Below are 21,421 nucleotides of genomic sequence, written 5' to 3'. Positions count from 1 at the left end.
GGCTAGGGTTAATCCTCATCTTACTTGGGATGCCTTTGGGCTGCTTGGCCATGCCCTCTCCTGTGACTCCCCCCCACCCCCCCATCCCCGCCCCCGCCTCCCCATCAACCAGGTTGAGGAGTGGGATTGGCTCCAGTGGGAAGGTTTCCTGGAATCAACCCCCACAATAGTTCATTTTAAAACTAAAACCCCCAATGTGAACTTTTACATGTGTTTACCTTTCTCCAAATTGAGTAATTCAGTGTTGTTCTTAAAGGGTATCTGGTTTATGACCATGTAAAGGCTGGTTATTTGAGACTTACAGTTATAGTTAACCTTCAATGGTCAGGGCCTAGGGGCTTGCTGGGGATGCAGTGATCTCAGACAAAGGTATAGCCACTACCCTCAGAGTTCTGTCAGCTCCCCAGAACGTAATTCATCTTGTAACTTGAAGTTCGTACCCTTTGACCAACATGTCATTTCCTCCATCCACCAGCCTGTGGTAACCACCATCCTACTCTCTGCTTCTATGAGTTCAACTACTTTAGATCCCACATGTAAATGAGATAATACAGTGTCCATCTTTCTCTGTCTGGTTTATTTCACTTAGTATGACATCCTTTAGGTTCACCCATGTTGTCACAAATGGCAAGATTTTATTCTTTTTTATGGCTGAATAACATCCCATTGTATCCAGGCACACCACATTTTTTAAATCCATTCATCCATGAGTGGATACTTAGGTTGTTTCCATGTCTTGGCTTTTGTGGATAATGCTACAATGACCACGGGAGTGTACATGTCTTTTCAAGATACTGATTTCCTTTCCTTTGGATATAGTGGAATTGCTGGTTCCTATGGTAGTTCCATTTTTAATTTTTGTACCTGATAAGTATATTGAAGAGATAGTTCCTCTGAAATACAGTAAAAAGAGACAAATCTCCAGAAAATCTAATTAATAAATAAGGTAGAAAATATTAATATGAAAAAGAAGATATAACCACAGATAAAGTGGTTATTACATGTTATAATATGCGATATATACTCATATTAAATAAATATGAATGTTCCAAAGTGGATGATTTTACGGAAAAGTAAAATGGCCAAAATGGACTCAAGAAGTAGAAGAAAATAATAATGTCCTATAATCAAGGAAAATACTGAAAAAAGTTCTCAAGCAATTCTCTCAAAAAAAAAAAAAAAAAAAAAAAAAAGGCTCTGAGCAGCCAGACCACTAATTGGATGGTTTTTTCAAACTAAAGGAACAGCGAGTTATGTTGGTGCTTCAATTAATTTTAGGCGTAGATTATATATTCTGACACAAAAATCTGACAAAAGAGAGAAACATACTTTTAGTTATGAAATGAGATACAGAAATTCAATGGTACATTAGATGAACAGCGAAGTACTGCCAAGTAGAACTTCCAAGAATAAAGACACAGAGAAATTGCTTTGCAAAATAATGCTTAAAAGTAATAGCTATTCAAACTTTAAAAAACATAAAGAAAATAAGACAACTATCATGACAAAACCCACAACAACCACTTAGTACTTTGTTATTTTTCACTCTATATGTGAATGTGTGTGTGGTATGTATGTGTTTCACTAAATTGGGATGAGAGAGAGAGAAGAGAGAGAGAGAGAGGGGGGGGGAGATCTCACTAGGAGTGTGTGGCTGAAAGGGGCCACATGCTGACCTGACAAGCTCAGGGGAGGCCTGCATGGCATTCTTGCAGACTCGGAGACCTAAAGTAACCACAAAGGATGGTCTGAAATTAAACTTTAACTAAAAGCAGTTATGGTGGGCAGTTATGTCCTAGGCCGGGATCTTCACCACTGACAAGGTCAACCTTTACCTTAACTGAGCCTATCTGTCTTTTTGCATCTATGATAACATACCCTTGGGATGTCTGGGTAACTTGTGACTTCCCTGTACCTGGAGCCCCTGGGGCACAACCAAATGTGCTGGGCCCCAGCACAGATACCACAAATTCCTTCATCATCATGTTACTTGTTCCTGCACCCACCTAAGTATGTGCCCATCTTACTTTTTATCCAATCCCAGAGGTCCCTCCCCCCCCTCGCTTAATCCCACCTCCTTAATCTATCACCAATGAATTTCATGTAACCCACCTATGTTCCTCCTTTGATTGGAATGTATAAATATAAATGTAACCCCGCCATTCTCCGGAGCATTATCTCAATTCATTGAGGTTCTGCTTCCTGGCATATGTCGACAGTTTGGCTCAAATAAACTCACCAAAATTCTTTACAGGTTTCAATGTTTTTTTTTATGTTAACAGGTGATTTGACCTTTGGGGAATATTTGGCAATGTTTGTCACAACTTGGGTTTGTCACAACTTAGGTGCTACTGTCCTCTAGGGTTTGTTACAACTTAGGTGCTACTGTGCTGTGTATAGGACAGTCCCCACAACAATTATCCAGTCTAAGATGAGAAGCTCTGGTTAATATCTTGCTTTTTTTTTCTTCTCTTTAGTTTCAGCATTTTCTCATGTGGTAGGTAGGCAGAATGCCCCCTCCCCCCATCAAGATAGCCATGGCCTAACCTTTGGAACCTGTGAATTTGTTACCTTACACGGTGAAAGGAACTTTATAGAAGTAATTAAGATTATGAACCTTAAAATAGGGAAATTATTCTGGTTTTACCTGAGTGACCACGCGAGTCCTTAAAGGCAGAGCACTTCCTCTGGCTCGAGTGAGAGAGAGGTGGCAGAAAATTCACGGAGATCTGAAGCATGAGGAGGTCTGGAAATGGTGTTGCTGGTATGTAGATGGGGGAGGGGCAATGGGACAAGGAACCATGGTGCCTTTAAAGCGCTAGTTACTGAAACCAAGGGTACAAGCCAAACTTGTGAGACAGGTGCTGGTGAAACAGCAAAGAGGATTATTCCAGTCACACATCTGAGAATATGGGGGACTCTTGTCACAAAGACCATCTTAACATCTCAGTGCAGGCAGAGGTTTTTATAAGGAGGGAGAGGGAAAGCAGAACAAAGAGATCAAGGGAAGGAGGTTGGAAAGTTCTCTATGTGCAGACCAGCACAGCCCATTTCGGAAGGACCTCGAAACTGGTCAAATGATGGTCTTCTGGTCTTCGTCATCCTAACTCTACGGTTGAAGGTCAGCAAATCCCCCAGAACTGGGATGACTGAAGGTCGGAGTCTGTATCTTCTGGAGTTAGTTCCTAGGATTCGTATACAAACCTGCTGTTTACCTACAAGCTGCCTCTTAGTCAGATTCAGCATTTACAGAAACAACCTCAAGAGAATGGTGGGGTGGGTTACAATTCCCCACTGTCACACACTGAGAGAAACGGGAACCCAGGAAAACAGAAACCTCAGTCCTAGTACCACACAGAACTGAAATCTGCCCCCAACCTGAATGAGCCTGGAAGGCCCTCTTCCCCCATGGCTGCCATGCCCCAGCGCCTCCAGGTAAAGAGCCCAACGAGGTGGGCACCTCGTTTTGACCGAGTTAGACCAGGAGCAGAGGAAACAGCAGAGCCACCTGTTCTGTTGAGTCACAGAACTCCGCAATAAGGAATTCGTGTTGCCACAAAACTTACAGTGTGTTACAACAGCAAAATAAAAGGAATGCTTTGGGCATAATTAAACATTCTCTCCTATTCATGAACATCCGTGTCACCTCTCTCTGTCTTAATCCCCGCACCGAATCCATCAGCAAGTTCCCTGGGCTCTGTCTCCAAAATCTATCCAGACTGGACCGCTTCTCCCACTTTGGTCCCCACCATCCTCTCTTCTGGACCATTTTAGCTGGCCTCTCACCTGGACCTTCCCAGGGTCTCTCCAATGCGTCCCTCCCCCAGTCCCCCCAAACTCTGTTCTCCCTGCAGCCGCCAGAGGGCGCATTTAAAACGTCAATCAGACCACGCCCTACCTCTGCCTAAAACCTGCTGACTTCCCAGTTTCTTCATAATACGGTACCCCCCCGCCCCGCCCCAATAAGCCCCACAATACGTTCATTCATAATAAGCCCTGGCCAAGGGCCTCTAGGTCCTACCCTATCAAGCGCTGCCTGTGTGCTTTCCCAGTTTTTCTGTTCGCGTGTTTATCTTCACAAAAATAGAGAAGACCCTTTGTACATTAAGAATATTAGCTTTGCCCTGGCTGGTTTGGCTCAGCGAATAGAGCGTCAGCCTGCGGACTGAAGGGTCCCAGGTTCAATTCCCGTCAAGGGCACATGCCCGGGTTGCGGGTTCGACCCCCAGTAAGCGGAAGGGGAGGGAAGGAGGGAGGGGGAGGGGGGAGGGGGGAGGGGGAGGGGGGAGGGGGAGGGGGAGGGGGGAGGCGGGAGGAGGGAGGGGGGCGGGGAGTGGAGGCAGCAAATCAATGGTTCTCTCTCATCATTGATATTTCTATCTCTCCCTTCTGCTCTGAAATCAATAAAAATATATTTAAAAAAAGAATATTAGCTTTATCCATCAGAACTCACTGGTATTTTTCCATTTTGAGACCTGCCTTTTTGTTGCATTCATGCATATGTGACATTACATATGTCATGACTATTTTGACATATAAATCCCTCAAATTTTCCATTATGATTTCTTCCTTGCCTGAGCACTTAGACTCTCTCCCCTTTAAACTTATATATTCACCAGTATTTTCTCCTAGCGTGGCTATATACACAGAACATCGAAATTGTTCATCATTACTTTAAAGTTCTTGACAATTGTAATACATTGCCTACTTGAGACAAATTTTAGAATGATTTTCCCATTTGTCTACAAAAACCTGTTGGAATTTTTATTGGATTTACTTTAATTTGGGGGAGAGACGGCATTCCTGCCCAGGAACATGGTTTGGTTTTTCCATTTACTTTCAGCTTATGGCCCCCAGTAAAGTTTTGTGCTTTTCTTCACTTAGGTCATAAAATCGATTCCTAGGAATTCCATATTTCTTCCTGGGGACAGCATCGTAGGCCGAGCCCCTCTTCCTGCGGCCGGGTACCTGGAGAGAGTGAGAGGCATGGGGACGGAGAACTGGAGGTGGCGGTGGGCAGCGGGAGGCCCCTCCTGCTACTGGGAGCCCCGTGGTGGCCACGCTCCGGGTCCGCCTGCCTCTGGCTGCTTTGGGAGGTTCAGAGCGGCCACCCCCAGGGCCTCGGTTCTGCTAATAATTCCATTTTAACATCACCTCCCCAGACTCCCCTTCCCTGCCAGCTGTTGGAGTCACCACCTCCCGTGAAGGAAGGCAAAAGATTCTGAACATTTCAGATTCAACAAAATACAATTAGAAAGATGGATATAAAAAAGTCACTCTAAAGCCAAATCGACTCTTTAAAATGTAGCAGCTACTTACTCATCCACTCAACACCCGTTGGAGGGTATGTTACTTGATAGGCTGGGGATTCAGAGGTGAACCCAGACAGAGAGAGCTCTACCGGTTCCTTGCGTCTTATGTTCTAGTGAAAGGAGACAAAAGCCAATCAAGTAAATAACTGTGATTATTTCCAAGAGTGTGAAGTTCTTTGAATAGCTCAGGAATAGAGAGGGGGGGGGGGGTGGCCATCCCTGGCGAGGGGTCAGGGCAGACTGCTCTGAGGAGTTGCACTGAAATGGAGAGATGAGTGAGGAGGACTGAGCGTGTGAAGATGGGTGCACTACAGATCAACCCCCTCTTGTCAAATTCTACCTCTATATTACTTATAGAAAATACATCAGGAAAGAAGTGGACTAAATGTGTCCTTGTTGCCTGTCCATCCTTTCATATTCATATTTCTCAATGAAGTTATGTCTCACCCACAAGGTGAGGGTGAAGTTCCTGTTTGTCCACAGGGAGAAGGGGGGGCTGCAGGCCCAGCAAATTGTATTCGTTTAGGGACATGGATGTTGGCAGCTTTGGCTTGTGAGAGGGAGGCATTTCTCTTTAGACCTTAAGCTCTCTTTCGGGCTGTGCTTAAGGACTTTTAAAATATATATATATTTTATTGATTTCAGAGAGGAAGGGAGAGGGAGAGAGAGATAGGAACATCAATGATGAGAGAGAATCATTGATCGGCTGCCTACTGCACGCCCCACATTGGGGATCAAGCCCCGCAACCCAGGTATGTGCCCTGACTGGGAATTGGACCGTGACTTCCTGGTTCATAGGTCGACGCTCAACCACTGAGCCATGCCAGCCGGGCTTACGGAGTTTTTTCTGCTGTAATTATTGTTAGTACAGAAGAGCAAGTCTAGGAATTAATAACACTTAGTATTAGGGGCTAAATCATGCCCCACCCCCACCCATATGTTGAAATCCTAACCCCCCAGTATCTCAGAATATGACTCTAGGTGGAGATAGGGTCTTTGAAGGGGCAATTACATTAAAATGAAGTCATTAGGGTGGGCTCTAATCCACCATGACCTGCAACCCTCTCTAGTTGTCCTTTTGGCCTCTACAGATGTCCATTTGGAACATCTGGGATGTAACGTTAATTTTCAAAATATTAACATTCTTCCTCAGTAACTTTTGTCTGATGTATGAATGTTCTTTTCTCAAATTATCAAGGTTTCTTTCAGCCAACAGAGCTCTCAGCCCATTATAATGAGCTTTTCCTTGTATGAGAAATAAGCTGGCTTCTGTGAGAGCCGTGATTCTTTTGAATTTTTCTGACGGAATTTCGGCTTGTACTCTGCGGGTGCCCAGCACGGCTGATCGCGCCATCTGCTTTGGAGCGATTCTCCCCTAACGGTAAAGGGCACGTCGTCTCTAGATTGAATACTTGGTGAACACTCATTTATTTTTCTTGCTGTTATTCAGGGAGGACTTGAAATTATGCTGGTGCTACTGCCCTCCCTTGGTGTTTTCCTAACTTCAGTAAAGCTTTCTCAGTTTGAAGACTTTAACTATAAGTGTATTGATTACTTCATTTTCTTCACTAATTTAATGTATATTTGATTTATTTTTAAGTGTTTTAAAATAACCCTTTATTTTTAAAAAAGATGTTTTTATTGACTTTAGAGAGAGAGGAAGGGAGAGGGAGAGAGAGAATCATTGATCGGCTGCCTCCTGCACACCTCACAATGGGGATTGAGCCCACAATCTGGGCATGTGCCCTGACTGGGAATCCAATCGTGACCTCCGGTTCATAGGTTGACGCTCAACCACTGAGTCACGCCAGCCAGGCTGAACTGATGATCTTTTGATGCATGGAACCAGCTCACCCAACTAAGCCACACGGGCCAGAGTTAAAATAACCCTTTGAGTGACATCAATCAGTTTCTTCAAAATATTTTAGGAACTCGGTTTCTGGTGCATGCGTTACATCCAATCCAAGTTCCCATCATCCATGTTAGTGTTCTCCCAAGAAGGCCACCTAATGAGTCCTCGTTAGCGAGTAGCTACATAGAGGCTTGATCTGATTTTTTTTTCAGTTTTCTAATATTTCATTTTGTTTGATACATTCATCACTCTCCCTTCCCCTTCTTTGCTTCTTGGGAAAGCAGCTCACACATTCGTGAAGATCATTTTCATCCAAAGCACCTTTTAGCCCTGTCTAAAGTGTCTTTTTAATCCTTCTGATGTATTTTGAAGGCTGTTCTGGCTGCAGGTACTATTAGATGCGTTTTGATGCATCCTCTAAAGACTGGATTCTTCTTTAATGCTAGCCATCAGCACAGCTTGTTCTGAATGTTTATATTTCTTTTTGAAGCATTCTTTTCTAAAAGCCTCTATTTTAAGCCCAAGGAAAGAGTTGGTGGTTTCCACTCTTTGTTAATGGTCTCTGGTTTAAAAAAAAAGATTAAATTTTTTTAGAGTTTTAGATTCACAGCAAAATTAAGAGGTACAGATAATTCCCATAAACCCCTTACCCCCATAGATGCACAGCCTCCTCCACTATCAACATCCCCCAGCTGAGTGGTACTTTGTTACAGTGGATAATCACCCAAAGTTCATAGTTCATCTTAGGGTTCATTCTTGGTGTATATTCTATGAGTTTGGACAAATGTGTAGTGACATATATCCATCATTACAGTGGCATGCAGATATTCTCACTGCCCTACAAATCCTGGTCATTCTAATAGGCGTGTAGGGTATCATTGTTGTTTTCATTTGCATTTCTCTGATTACATATGATGTGAAGCATATCTGGTTTTGAGGCATAACAAACAAAATTTGCTGTCGATTACTTGGGAGGAGGAGGTGAGCAGGAAGGCAAGGAATTGAGGATGATTATTGATGCAAGAAACTAGAGCCCCACACTACCTGGTTTGGCTCAGTGGATAGAGCATCGGCCTACAGACTGAAGGGTCCCAGGTTCCATTCCGGTCAAGGGCATATGCCCGGATTGTGGGGCTCAATCCCCAGTAAGGGGGGTGCTGGAGGCAGCTGATCAATGATTCTCTCATCATTGATGTTTCTATCTCTCCCTCTCCCTTCCTCTCTGAAATCAATAAAAATATATTTTTTAAAAAAGAAAAGAAACTAGAGCCCTGAGCTTGGGCGGGCCTGGCGGGTGGGCCTGTGTGAGTTCTTTTTTGGACCTAGGAGTTCTGGGCTTCTGGACATCCATGTACAGCGGTCCTGGGCAGTCCCCTCACACACTGAAGACCTTTTGCCTTGTATTCAGTGACATGTACTGGGTGTAATTACTCCCTTTCCCCAAGCCATTTTTTAAAAATATCACTTATTTTGTTTCCACCATCTATATATATAAAAGCCCAGCGATCCTTAAGGCGGAATGATCAGAATGACCGGTCGCTATGATGTGCACTGACCACCAGGGGGCAGATGCTCAATGCAGGAGCTGCCCCCTGTGGTCAGTGTGCTCCCATAGCAGGAGCACCGCTCAGCCAGAAGCCGCGCAGTGGCGGTGGTGGGAGCCTCTCCCGCCTCCGTGGCAGTGCTAAGGAACCGTGAGCCAGGCGGTTAGGAGCGAGGAGTCCCAGATTGCAAGAGGGTGCTGGCCAGGCTGAGGCCTCCCTCCACACGAATTTCATGCATCAGGCCCCTAGTTTCATTATAAAAAATTTTAAGCATACAGAAAACTGGAAGAATTTTACAGGGGAATATGATATAATGGGAGAAAAGAGACCAACCTCCTATGCAAAAAATTCCAAATAATTGATGCTGTCAAGGAGGTGGAGTCCACCCCATCCTGGAGTGTGCGATGCACATAGCAACACCTTCCTCAGCCGGGGCCATGGTGCTGTGCACCCTCAATGTGATACGATGACAACAGCATTTGATTTGTGTGGTCCTCTTCCCAAAATGCAGTCTCATTCTAATCATGAGAAAAACACCGGACAAATATCCCAGCCACGGGGGATGCTGCAATCTGCCTGCCTGGTAGAGCTCAAATACATCAAAAGCAAGGCAAGTCTGAGAGGCTCACAGCCAGGGGAGCCCATGGGGACATGATGAGGAAATGTCGTGCGGGGTCCTGGTACAGAAAAGGACATTAGGGAAAACTAAGGAAGTCTGAATAAAGTATAGATTTTATGGGTCCATTGATTATGACAGAGGTACCAAACTAAGACATCAGTAATAAGAGAAACAGGCCTGCTTTATGGAAACTCTGTACTATCTTTTCAATTTTTCTGCAAATCTAAAACTCTTCTAAAAAATAAAATAAAAACCCCACCACATCCTACCACCTGCGTTCTGTCACATTTTATAATCTTTATCACACATCTGTCTCTTTTTTTAAAAAAAACATCTCTTGACTATCCACTCCTTTTGCTCAAAACGACACCCAGGAAGCTTTGGCACACAACACACACACTGGGCTCAGGTCATTTGGTGGCTGCCACCTTCCTTTTACCCTCTATGAAGGCCCTGGCCCCAGGCTCAGTGGCTGCTAGAAACGAGCAGCCCTACTGCCACCCAGTGGACGTTTTAAAGTAAAGCATTGCATGCTGGACAAGCTGGAGGAGGGCCCTCGGCTGGCCGGGCTGGGAGTAGTCTGAGCTTAGGCTGCACATGAACCAGCCCCTTCTCCAGATCCCCCTTCCCAATTCTTACCTAGATCTGGACTTTTCTTTCCTAACTCTGCCCCAATTCCAAACTGTGCAGTAATTTTGTATTTGCTAACCTTCTCCATCCAAGTCTACTACATTTTTCAAGAAAGTTTTTTAGAAGGAGAGAAATCATGAGGGAATTAGGCATTTTCCAGTTTTGATGGCCGTAAAGAGTAATTTCTGTGCAGAGGTGTGGCCTGTCCAGCTGCTTTTGAGAGTCTGAAGGCTTCAGCTGGCTGGGTATTGGGGAGTGGGGGATGGCGGCCTGGGCCTGGCCTCAGGCAGCAGAAGCTGTGGTCGCAAGAGGCCTTGCTGTGCTGGGCCACAGGTACCTGTTGTGAGTCAGGCTTTGATGCGCATGTGCTTCCCGAGAGGGTGGGGGGCAGCAGTGCTTTGCATCCCATGGCCTCCTCCATGCGGCTGACCACAGGCATGGCTGCTCATGCCTCTGGGTTAGAAGAAACCAAATGAGCACGTCTAGTTTGGGTTTCCCCAGAAGTAGAGCCTGGGACAAAGGTTTGAACGCTAGTCATTTATTTGGGACTTGATCCCAGGAAGTCCTGGTACAGTGTGAGATATGAGCCAGGGGAAGGAAAGAGTCAGATAAAAGATATGCCATTAAACCATTCCTGCGGTGTCCTTGGAGCTGTCTGCTGGCGAGCACCCCCAGTCGGGGTCCAGGACACGGGGGTCGGGGCTGCTTCTGGTGACACCAGCTGCGCGTCTGGAGCCCTGGGCTGCAATACATAGCTTTCAGAGGCAGAAGAGGGTGCCAAGGGGGTGGGGCGGGGCACTGCTAGGTCCTCTTAGTGTGCTCATATGATGGGGCTCAGCACCTAACCCCACTCATCCCCAGTGGATGCCAGTCCCGGGCGGGATGGACAGCCCAATGGCTGGGGAGAGCGCAGGACCACGCAGTCAGCTGAGCACAAGAAGGTGCTATATGGGTTGTGTGGGGCCCTCATTGCCTCCATACAAGTGAGATTTTCAAAGGTGGGGAGATGCGCAGACCTTTGGTGTGTGGAGGAGTGTGCCAGGCAGCCATGAGGTGTGCGTGTGTGTGTGTGGGTTGGGGGGAGCCAGCTGCGGAGCAGCCTTGTCTGGAATCTTCCCCTGGGCTGGGCTGTGGCACTGTCCACCGCTCCGGCTGAATTTCCACCAAATGGAAGACCCAGCTACTGAAAACTGGAGCAGGATCTTGTTATTTCCATGGCACACCAAGTATTTAGGTGATAAAAATGTATTACCAAGACTGGGAGTTCTGATGAGCAAAAGCTCATTTTGTAGAGAATGTTGAAAATATAAAGCTTCCCCCCAAATCTCCACTGTCTTCCCGAAGTTCTACTGGATGAAAGAATTTCACCAACTGCAGAGGGCACTCTTCTGCACAGACACCTGGTGGTCCCCGGGGAAGACCTAGGTCCCCGACAGGCCAGACATCTGCCCTCGCCCGAGGACCACACAGGGACCAACCATGAGCAAGGTCATTGTCATGTCAGCTGTGGAGAGACTCGCCTGTGCAGCCATTACCACCATCTCTGGTCAGCATGAACTCTGGGAGCAGAAGTCCCTACAAGAAGGTTGGGAAGTTTTGCCCGTATAAATTATGCGTTGATGCTGGAATGTGGGTTGACCAAAGCGAAGTGTCAGCAGGCGGAGGCGGATGGTCCTTTCTTGGTGGAGCTGGTGAGGTGTGTTCAGTCTGCTCCTGAGGGAGGTCTTCTCCCAGGGCTGGTTTTGGGAGCCAACCAAGATCACTTTCAGATTATAGTGTGTGTGTGTGTGTGGGGGGGGGCGTTACTCACCACCTTGGAGGGGCGCTAGCCCCAGAACGCACAAGCTGTGCGGCATTGCAGCCTCAGAGCTGTCAGTCACTGTCTTGTTGGATCCTCATAGACAAGGAAGGCAGAATAGCCACACGTTACAGAGCGGCCCAAGCTGTTTCTGTGTGTTTGACAGAGAGAGGGGACACCTGACTGCCCACTGGTAGGAAGCAGAACCTGTGCTAAGGCATGAAGCCGCCTCAGAGAAAGGGCAGAGTCACAAGTTCTGACCTCAGGGACCCTGACATCTTTGGAGAACCACCTAGAAGAGATAACAAGATGCCATCCAGACATCTTGTGTTCTTGGCAAGAGCATATCCCTTGCCATCACCTGACAATGGGGTCCCACTCATGACAAGGGTGGAAATAACTGAGGGCAGGTTGTGGCTCCGTTACAGGCAGCCTGAGGTCACAGCTTCGCCCAGGTGCCATTGAACACCGTGCTTCTGTATTCTCTCACCTTCATTGTAGCTTCACTCTAGCTACTTATAAACACTCCTGCCCAGGGCTTTAGTTTTACCTTAGAGTATTCAGAATAAAGGGTCACAGAAATGAAGAGAAAGGATCCCCCAAAGCCACGGTGTCAAAGCGATGCTAGCAAAAGGCCTAATGATATTTAACTGTGGAAGGAAGGGTGTGGCAGCTGTGAGCCCTATACTATAAGTGAAAATCATGTTTGACACCAAAAATAAAACCCTGGAAAAAAACAGACAGAGGAGTGTGTATGGTTCCAGTTTGTGGCAAAGCTGTCCTCATGTCTCCTGATGGGGCTGTTCATAGCGACACGAATGCAACAATTTGTATGACATCTCAACATGCACAATGCTGTTTCTCCAAAATTTTATTTTAATTTAAATTACAGGGCCAGCCATAGTCTGATAAGAAATTACTTTTCTTCAGGAGAAAGGAAATGCTCTCATGGCATTGTTAACAGGTGTTTCCATCTCCACCTCTTTCTAAGGGTTAAAAATCACATGGAATAACTGACTTATGTAAAATTAAACCTTTATGACACAAAGAGAAACACCTCCAGTTTAACAGTTTTGGTAACATGAATATATTAAAGGATCATAACTTTAAATGCAACTTTTCAACTTTGAATGTTTTCACATTTTTGTTTAAAATCAAACAAACAAAAAAACAACAACCCCAAAACCTTAACTATGTCCAGATTCCAATGCGATGTACCACACGGTGTTTTGACATGCTGCCCTCACTGTCCTCCACGCTCTAGTGCTATGATGACGTCACGGAGTGGAAGCTGTTTGTTGTTTCCAGTTCTAAGAACCAGCTTGGCAGGAAACCTTCCTTCCACCCGGTGTAATCACTGTTCTCCCCTGAAACCTAACACCCAGCACTGGACACAGAACCAGGAGGCTTCACGGCCAGGTCTGCCTTCCCAAACGTCTTGATATTTTCAACTCAAGAAGCTTAGATCACTTCCCCTACTTCCAATGGAAAAATATGAATGATTTTACACAGATTTTGGTAAAGACAGCCTCAGGAAAACCAATGCCGACTGCCATTTAATTAAATAGAATAAAATACATCTATATTTTCTGGAGCTATTTTCCTAACTGGTGTTCCTAGAAGGAGGTCTTGCAACCTGCTGACCTGCAACTCCAAGCATCACTTGGGAGTTTCTTTTTACTGGCCGATAAATAATTCAATTAGTAAGAGAGGCTAGCAAAGAATAATCATGTAAATTTCTTAGTCAGCCACAGCCATGCTAAATTCAAACTGGCAAACTCTGATTGTAAGTTGTGATCTTTGTATCACTAAGATGAACAGATACCATTCTAATAACTTTACATAGATATATCCTAGGAGACGTTGCTCTGCCGTGGTCACAGTAACAAAAAGTGGTGCAAAATCAGTTACTTTATAAATACTGATAATTTGCAGCATTAAGGAATAGAACATTAAAAAAAAAATAAATTTCCCCATGGGACACCTGTGACTAGGAACTCTTCTTTTCCTAAGAGAAGCCGAAGTTTAATGATTCAGTTCCACAACTACTGTACTGGATGACTTACTCTAAAGAAGAAGAGGTGCTCTACTGAGGTTTCCCACACAGAGAATCAGCGTTAATTGCGCATAATCAGTATCATCCATAGATTGAGGAAACTCATTTTAAATGAATAAGGCCAGTACTATGCAGGAAAGAGGGCTGACTGAGTTCCAAGTCTGTATTGTACCCTATTGATGGCACCCCACTAGATAACTGAATACAAAGGATTGGTTTACTTTTGTCTTTTAATGCTGTGATACTTAAATGTTAAATCAGCATTTGCATGTGATCTGAAGTATTTCAATTACATATGAGCATTCATTTTTTTGCAAAGACTCAATATTAGGTAATAGTTACATACTAATACAATAACATTCCTCTGCTGTACAAATTAAATCATTTAAAAGAAATGAGCATTCTAAGAATTATATACAAAAGAAACCTGTAAGCATTGTTGAAATGAAATGCGAGGTGTCGCTGCTAGCTCTACTGTTTGAAAAGATCTTCCAAAAGGGAAATTAACAAATACCTTCCAACATATCCAGGTTTACAAGTCTCAAGAAAATCAAATGTCAAAAAATTCTAGAAAGCCGTGAAAAGCGTATATACATTTTCCTTATGACCTTATGAAGCGTCACACTTTTAAGAAGTTGCTAAGTTTCAGTATCAATTTATTCGCACGTCAACTTTAACCACCCCAAAAGCTCACATCGTGGGTACAGTTCCCCTGATTCTAAATACAGCGCTGCACGATCTTCCTGTAGTGAAGGCAGACAATCTCACCAAGAATCCACGCCCAGCTCTTTAACATAAGTGCAAACCTGCAGGTTTAATCTGACCCTATCTCGCCTTCTGCCCCTCCGTCACACTATCACCCCTACATTTGCCCTCACGAACCTAGCCATGTTCAGAACTCCTACAGCAAACAGGGTCTCTGAATTCTGAAATGACACAAAGATCAAGAGAAAGTCCACGTGTGCTCTAGTGTGCAAGAAAGCAGCAGCTATGTTCTCCAAGATGGACTAAAAAAACAAAACAAGATAAAATGAAAAACCGTTCACTTAACAGCAGACTAGCATAATGTTCCTCATGAATCGGTGAGAGTGCCTGGTGCTGACGAGCTAACAGCAGGTGCTGGGTTTGGATTTAATATTTCGGATGTTTATGGGGAGTTAGGCTTCTTGCTGAGCTGGTCTCTTCAAGTCCCTGATCTGTTTAACTAAATAGGTCTTCTCGTCATTAAACTGCTCGTCCTCGGTCCTGTCGTTCTGAAACTTGCTGAGGAACTCTATGAGTTTGGTCTGGTTCTTGAGGAGGATGTCTAGGATGGGCTGTGTCTTGTTAGGGTTGGCAACAAACACCTGCCGGAGAAAAATCTGCATCAGCTACAGGAAAGAACGAGGCAGGACACATCCAGAACTTCCCTCCCTGGGCACGTGAAGTCGGGATAACTCAGTCAGAGGTTTGTGCTTCAGGATATCTTATTTCACAATTTGAAAATTAAAAAAAAGATTTACAGCCCTAGCTGGTTTGGCTCACTGGATAGAGCATCGGGCTGGAGACTGAAGGGTCCCAGGTTCGATTCCGGTCAAGGGCATGTACCTTGGTTGCAGGCACATCCCCAGTAGGGGGTGTGCAGGAGGCATCTGATCGATGCTTCTCTCTTATCGATGTTTCTAACTCTCTATCCCTCTCCCTTCCTCTCTGTAAAAAAGCAATAAAATATATTTTAAAAAGAAGATTTCTGGGCACAAAAGGTCAAAATGAATTTTGAGAATAAAAACCTCCACAGAAAGCATTAAGATACGGGTTACCCCTTAACTTTGTGATTAATAATTTTCTAAGACAAATGGCACTCCTTTGTAAATAAACTTATTCTGTTCCCAAATTGAAATGATTACCCTGTTTCTGGGTCTATTTTTCTGTTTAAATGTTGTACCACACAAAACATGAAAATTAACTGAATTGTATCACTTAGATTACCAAAGTGGGGCTAATACTATTTCAGAAATTTGTAAACGAAATGAGACTGACTACTTCAGGAGAAAATATTGTTTGTGGTTTTAGTACTCTACCTTAAAAACGTGAAAGGCCTCAAACTGGATGTTACGACTTTTGTCTCGTAGAAGATTCATCATTAATTTGAGGTTCTCAGGTTTACTGATGTATTTTGTCATAATTGTGAAGTTGTGTCGGTCTAATAATAGTTCACCGAGAAGCTGAGAAGACATTTAAAGAATCACTCTACATTATCATTAAGAGTCTAAGGAAAATCAAAGTCTGAAAAATAATTCATTTAATAATCATCATTATTAAGTACAGAGTATCACTAGGCCCCCCCAAAGACTGATGAAATGAACCGAACTATGACCTAGAACAGTGATGGTGAACCTATGACACTTCTGACACGCGAACTCATTTTTTTGGTTGATTTTTCTTTGTTAAATGGCATTTAAATATATAACATAAATATCAAAAATATGTCTTTGTTTTACTATGGTTGCAAATATCAAAAAATTTCTATACGTGACACAGCACCAGAGTTAAGTTAGGGTTTTCCAAAATGCTGACACGCCGAGCTCAAAAGAATCGCCATCACTGACCTAGAAGCTATGGAGTGCCTACTGTCCGTTACACAAACACCCACCTTTCCCTCGGGCATTTAAACCTATGGTGAGTCTGACACTGCTCTCTGAAGAGAATATTCAGGCACATTTGGCTCCAAATTTAAGACTGTCAGAGCCTGCCTGCTCTTTAAATAGCATTTGTGTTATCTCACTAAAAAGAAACTATCGCCCTAGCTTGTTTGGCTCAGTGGATAGAGCATCGGCCTTCGGACTGAGGGGTCCTGGGTTCGATTCCGGTCAAGGGCACGTGCCTGGGTCGCAGGCCCAATCCCCAGTGGGGGACCTGCAGGAGGCAGCCAATCAATGATTCTCTCTCATCATTGATGTTTCCATCTCCCTCTCTCTCTCTCTCTCTCTCTCTCTCTCTCTCTCTCTCTCTCTCTCTCTCCCTCCCTCCCTCTCTCCCTCCCTCCCTCTCCCTTCCTCTCTGAAATCAATAAAAATATATATTAAAAAAAAAAAAAAAGAAACTATCGAAGAAAGTGTTTAGAAGTTCTTGGTAATTCCTGTTAACTAACCACAAACCTTAGCTTAATTAAAAATTGTTTTTTTTATTTTTAAATTTTATTTATCTGGATTTCATAGGAAAAGGATCATGTCTGAAGTTTTCCATACACTAACTTCTACACATGCCAAAGTTATCATATCTGATTCAGAAAGGCTGATAAAAATGAAAATTTTTCTATTCCTTCTTCAGCCAAGTATCCTGAAGATACTCCATTTCTTCCTTAGTGACTCCTCATCACTAATAACATCAGTTAAGCAGAAAAGAAACCTGTGCCTTCAGGGCTTACTGAATTCACAGAGGTTGGTTATACCTTATCAGTCCTTAATTTTTCAATTGTTGTTGCTTATTCTAGATTTTCTTTGGCAGCCACCTCTTCACGCCATCAGTGCCCACATCTAGTGCAGATCGAGTGTGTGGTGATGTGGCCTGCAGTGGGAGAGGGCCAAGCTGTGGCCCTTGTGGACAGAGGCAGAAGCAGAGTGGGGGAGGGGCTAGTCCTGGTACGATCGGCCTGGGTTCGCGTCCTGTTTCCCTGCTCCTTGTGAGCTATGTAACCTTGAGCACGCTGTTAACTTCTACTGGAATTGTTCATATCCTATTTTGATACGGAGCAGCCAAACCCGTCTATGGTCCAGTCTCACTGCTTACTCCTCCCCCTTCCCTCACACAGCAAGTCCCTGCCATTAGGGTTCCATCCTGGGGAGATAGCACCTGCAGTGTCTTCATCTAACAGACATGATTCTAAGTTTTGAAAATATGCTTCAAAATCTAAAACACTGCATCGCTAAGAGAGAAAGTCCTCTTCAAAATTCTGTGTGCTGCGTTTGGGGTCTCTAACTTACAGAGAGGCGGGCAGGAGCCCTGTGTGGACCTCTGCTGAACCCCACCCCTTTCCACAAAAATTCTGATCATGGACAAACATATTTTCATCTAAAGGTCTAAGACCCACATACTAGCATAACCCCCTTTCCTCAAATCCAAAGTTCAAACACAGGGTGAAGAGATGTGAACTAGATAAAATAAATAACTGTCATACCTTGAGTGACTGTCTTTTTGTCACATAATTTTCTGAATGAAGTAACTTCTCATACTCACTGAAGAACTAAGACAAAAAACACATATCAGAGTTATTTATTTGTTTTTTGAAGACGGATAGATAATGTCAGAAAGTCTGAGTGGAAGTTCTAACACCTCGAAGGTCAATCACTGCCCAAGCTCGCCTCTGCCAGCCTATTCCACACCCTTCCTCCAAGGTGCTCAGAAACCCTCAGGGTGATACCTGCTGATGACCTCTGTGAAGAGGGCTCTTGGGACTGATCCCCTCCTAGTTCTAGAGAGGCCCATATACTAGTAGAGCTTAAATCTGATCCTCTTCTGTCACCCAAACTCCATATTCACGAAACAACTCCCTTTCCCTGACCGTTTCCGAGTCAGCTATCATTTCTTGGTGTTATATTAGAAAATTCATATTCGTTACAGAGGAGAACTCAACTAGTCCAGAGCATAAATACAAAGAGAAAAGTTACCTGTTCTTTCAACGCATCAAGTAAGGAGAGAAAATAATTAAGAACAGAAGAGAGAGGAAACTCATACTGTGTTATATTGGAAGAGGTCCTACAGAATGTAGGCTCAGGCTCAAACTTGAATAATGGGAGGGATTTCACTTAGAATTGGGGGGAGGAAAGGATTCTTAGGGGATAAAAAGGGAAGGACACAGCATGAGTAGAGGCCTGGAAAATGCAAAATGCTACAGATTTAGGAACTGATATGTGTCCACTAGAATCATGTACAAATCTCAGGGGACTCTATTACCAGGAAGTCTGACATCCATTGACTCAAGCTGGAAGGGACCTCACCGCTGGGCTAGTCCAATGTCCTCATTTTAGAAATAAGGAGAGGCTTCTGAGTCCTCAGTGGTAATGGCCTTGGTGGTGACAAGCTGTCAGCTGCAGAGCAGGGGCAGAACCGGGTTCTGCCTCTAGGCAAGAGCTCGTCTCACCTATCAGGTGCTGCTTCCCTTTCTCTCTATTTGTTAGCAGCACAAATGGAAAGGAGAGTTAGGAAGTCAAATAATATTTTTCTTTTATCTCAACTGTGTATTATTATTCAGCACCAAAGTGCTTTACTTTCCTCTTCTAAATCAAGAAAAGATCCAAATGGCAGCATGTCAATCAAACAGATAAAGTCTGCTTCTAATCAGATAAAGCGCTATACCTCCTTTCAGTAGAGAAATGGTTATGGCACCACCTTAAAACTTTACATTTGCAAAATAAACAGTCTCGTACAAAATCTAATTTAACCTTTCATTTCTGATAATAAAACTTAAAATTTGCTATTATGAAATAGTATTTCATATACTTACTCTATCATAATGTTGTTCCAAAAATTCTGCACTGAGCAACTTATGTCTTGTAAGCAAATCCTAGAAAAAGGAAATATACTGTTAAAATGTTGTTCTCGCATTCAGGTTCTTTTAGAAAAGAGAATCCTAAAACATTCCACGCCATTTTACCTAATAAAAACTGTTGTTAAAATTACTATACTTAAATTGAGCATGAACTGTATTGAGGATAATGATTTTGTATGAGTAAATAAAATCAATAATCTGAAATTGTGATTTTAATGCTTATGATTAGTCACACATCTATAACTCTTAGCAGGAAAAATTTAAAAACAAACATATAAGGCAATGGGAATATATGTTCAAAAAAGAGAATAAAGAATTGAAGTGAAATAAAAAGTAAACAACTGTAATAAAATGTCGAATTGAAACTGCTCCTGGTGGAGAAAAAGGACATTTCTTTAATTAGAAGTATTGGAAGTTCCATTTCCTTCCTCCTAAATTCAATTGCATTCAGTTTCATATCTAATGCAACCTTTTGCAGAGGTAAAATGTTTTTGAAAAGCCCTGTCATTTTATAAACATCAGCTCCTAAGTAAGCAGAATAACACTGCAGGAATGTAGGAACAAAAATCAGTAAGACCTCGAGTCTAACTCTGCATTACTATAAAACAGAGCTTAGGTCTCACCCCACGGATTTCCCTGGAAACAAGTCAAGGATCATTCATTTAGAAAATATCTACAATGTGCCAGGTAACGTTCTAAGTGCTAGGGTTACAAAGAAGAAAGATGTGGTCCCTGCCTCCAAGGACCTGGAAGTTAGCAATGATTAGCATTGGTCTCACCAGGTTGGGTTGGGGAAGGGGGAAGGGAATATGTGACAGCAGGAATGGCCAGACAATATTTGGTCAATCAATGAATTACATTCCTTTAGAGCCCCCTACTGGAGAGGTTGGTGCCAATAATCTCCTTCTCACAACCAACTTTCCTTAACTCGTTTTCTTTGCTATTTATGTTTGAGTTACCAAGGTTACATTGAACTAGAGTTTCCTAAGTACATCCAAGTGCTATGGAAATGGGAAAGCTCTGAGAAATGTTCCACGGTCAAGCTGACATGGAAAGCACTACAGCTCTGGTTGCTTCATGGGGCTCCATCTGGCAGCAGGAGATTCTGTAGGGAACTCTGTCGCCTGCTTTGTTAGCACCCTTCCCTGAAAAGGCCTCCATGGCACAGGCTTGACCCTCTCTAGGTACCTACTACCTTCGGAGCTCCACTTGTCACTTCCACAGGGAGCCCTTCCAGACTGGCCACCAGCATGCAAGCATGGTCACAGGTATGACTGTTCATCTGTGAGATGACCTGATGAATGTTTCGTGCCAGACTGCACATTCTGTAAACACAAGGCTCAAGTCTGTTTTAAATCTTTGAATCCCCAGCACCTATGCAGTGCCCAGCACATAGTAAGAGCTTAATATTTAATAAATGAATGAACCAACATCAGGGAATATGTTTTGGAAAATGTCACACTAACCAAGGTTCAAAGTGTGCTTGTTAAGAAGGCTTCTAATTCTACCCCAAAGATTTACAGGTGTTTAAACTGCTGGATAGGTTGTATACTGTTATGTTCAGGAAAGACCTACCAAATTTATTCTAAATCCCCCTTAGGGAATAAACAGGCAAAACAGAAACCCTGGAGTTTATTTGAGTACCTTAAGAGTCTGGTAAGAAATGCTATGAGGTACCCAGATAGGGAAGGAGAGATGGCAGGGGTAGGAGAATTGATATTATCTCAGTATATCATGGGGCCAGATGTAAGGGAGAGAGGAACATGAGAACGTTAAGGGCAAGTACCAGGAATGCTTGTTAAGATCACTTCCTTTTAACATGCTACTGTGGTCTGTTTATGGTGGTCTCCTCTGTGTAAGAGCCTCAAGAGTTAGGGGGTGTGTATGGCTCATTGCTGAACCCCACACCTATAGAACAACACTCAACACAGGGCAGGTGCTGAGAGGCTTGTGGAACAAACTGAACAAACATATGAATTAGCAAATTAAGGGATTAATGAGTCAGGATCTGTGTGAGACTGGATGTCATTCTGGAGGCCAGTATGAGGAAGTACAGCAAAAGAAGCCCAATGCTTACTGCACG

At 43.7% G+C, this 21,421-nt stretch overlaps 1 protein-coding gene across 9 annotated transcripts in view; it reads right to left on the bottom strand.

Moving 5' to 3' along the window:
- Positions 1-556: 556 nt before the first annotated feature.
- CAB39 (calcium binding protein 39) overlaps positions 557-21,421 on the bottom strand; it is an 86,528-nt gene continuing 65,663 nt past the window's right edge. Inside the window, exons 6-10 of one of the 9 annotated variants that reach the window (XR_004969318.1) lie at positions 19,294-19,353; positions 17,968-18,033; positions 5,320-5,422; positions 2,648-3,185; positions 557-893 (exon numbers count right to left, since the gene is read on the bottom strand). Coding sequence is in view for 8 of the 9 variants with exons in the window: in XM_036319419.1 (XP_036175312.1) it covers positions 14,969-15,157; positions 15,872-16,015; positions 17,968-18,033; positions 19,294-19,353 (459 nt within the window). In the remaining variant the exon portion in view is untranslated. Of the gene's footprint in view, positions 894-2,166; positions 3,186-4,737; positions 4,969-5,319; positions 5,423-12,608; positions 15,158-15,871; positions 16,016-17,967; positions 18,034-19,293; positions 19,354-21,421 lie in introns of those variants that run through there. The other 8 variants (XM_036319426.1, XM_036319420.1, XM_036319425.1 and 5 more) reach the window with 8 other exon arrangements.

Source organism: Myotis myotis, unplaced genomic scaffold, assembly GCF_014108235.1.
Source record: "Myotis myotis isolate mMyoMyo1 unplaced genomic scaffold, mMyoMyo1.p scaffold_m19_p_8, whole genome shotgun sequence".
Lineage (NCBI taxonomy): Eukaryota > Metazoa > Chordata > Mammalia > Chiroptera > Vespertilionidae > Myotis > Myotis myotis.
The sequence above is the reverse complement of the archived record's forward strand: the minus strand, read 5'-3'. Positions and strand labels throughout refer to the sequence as shown.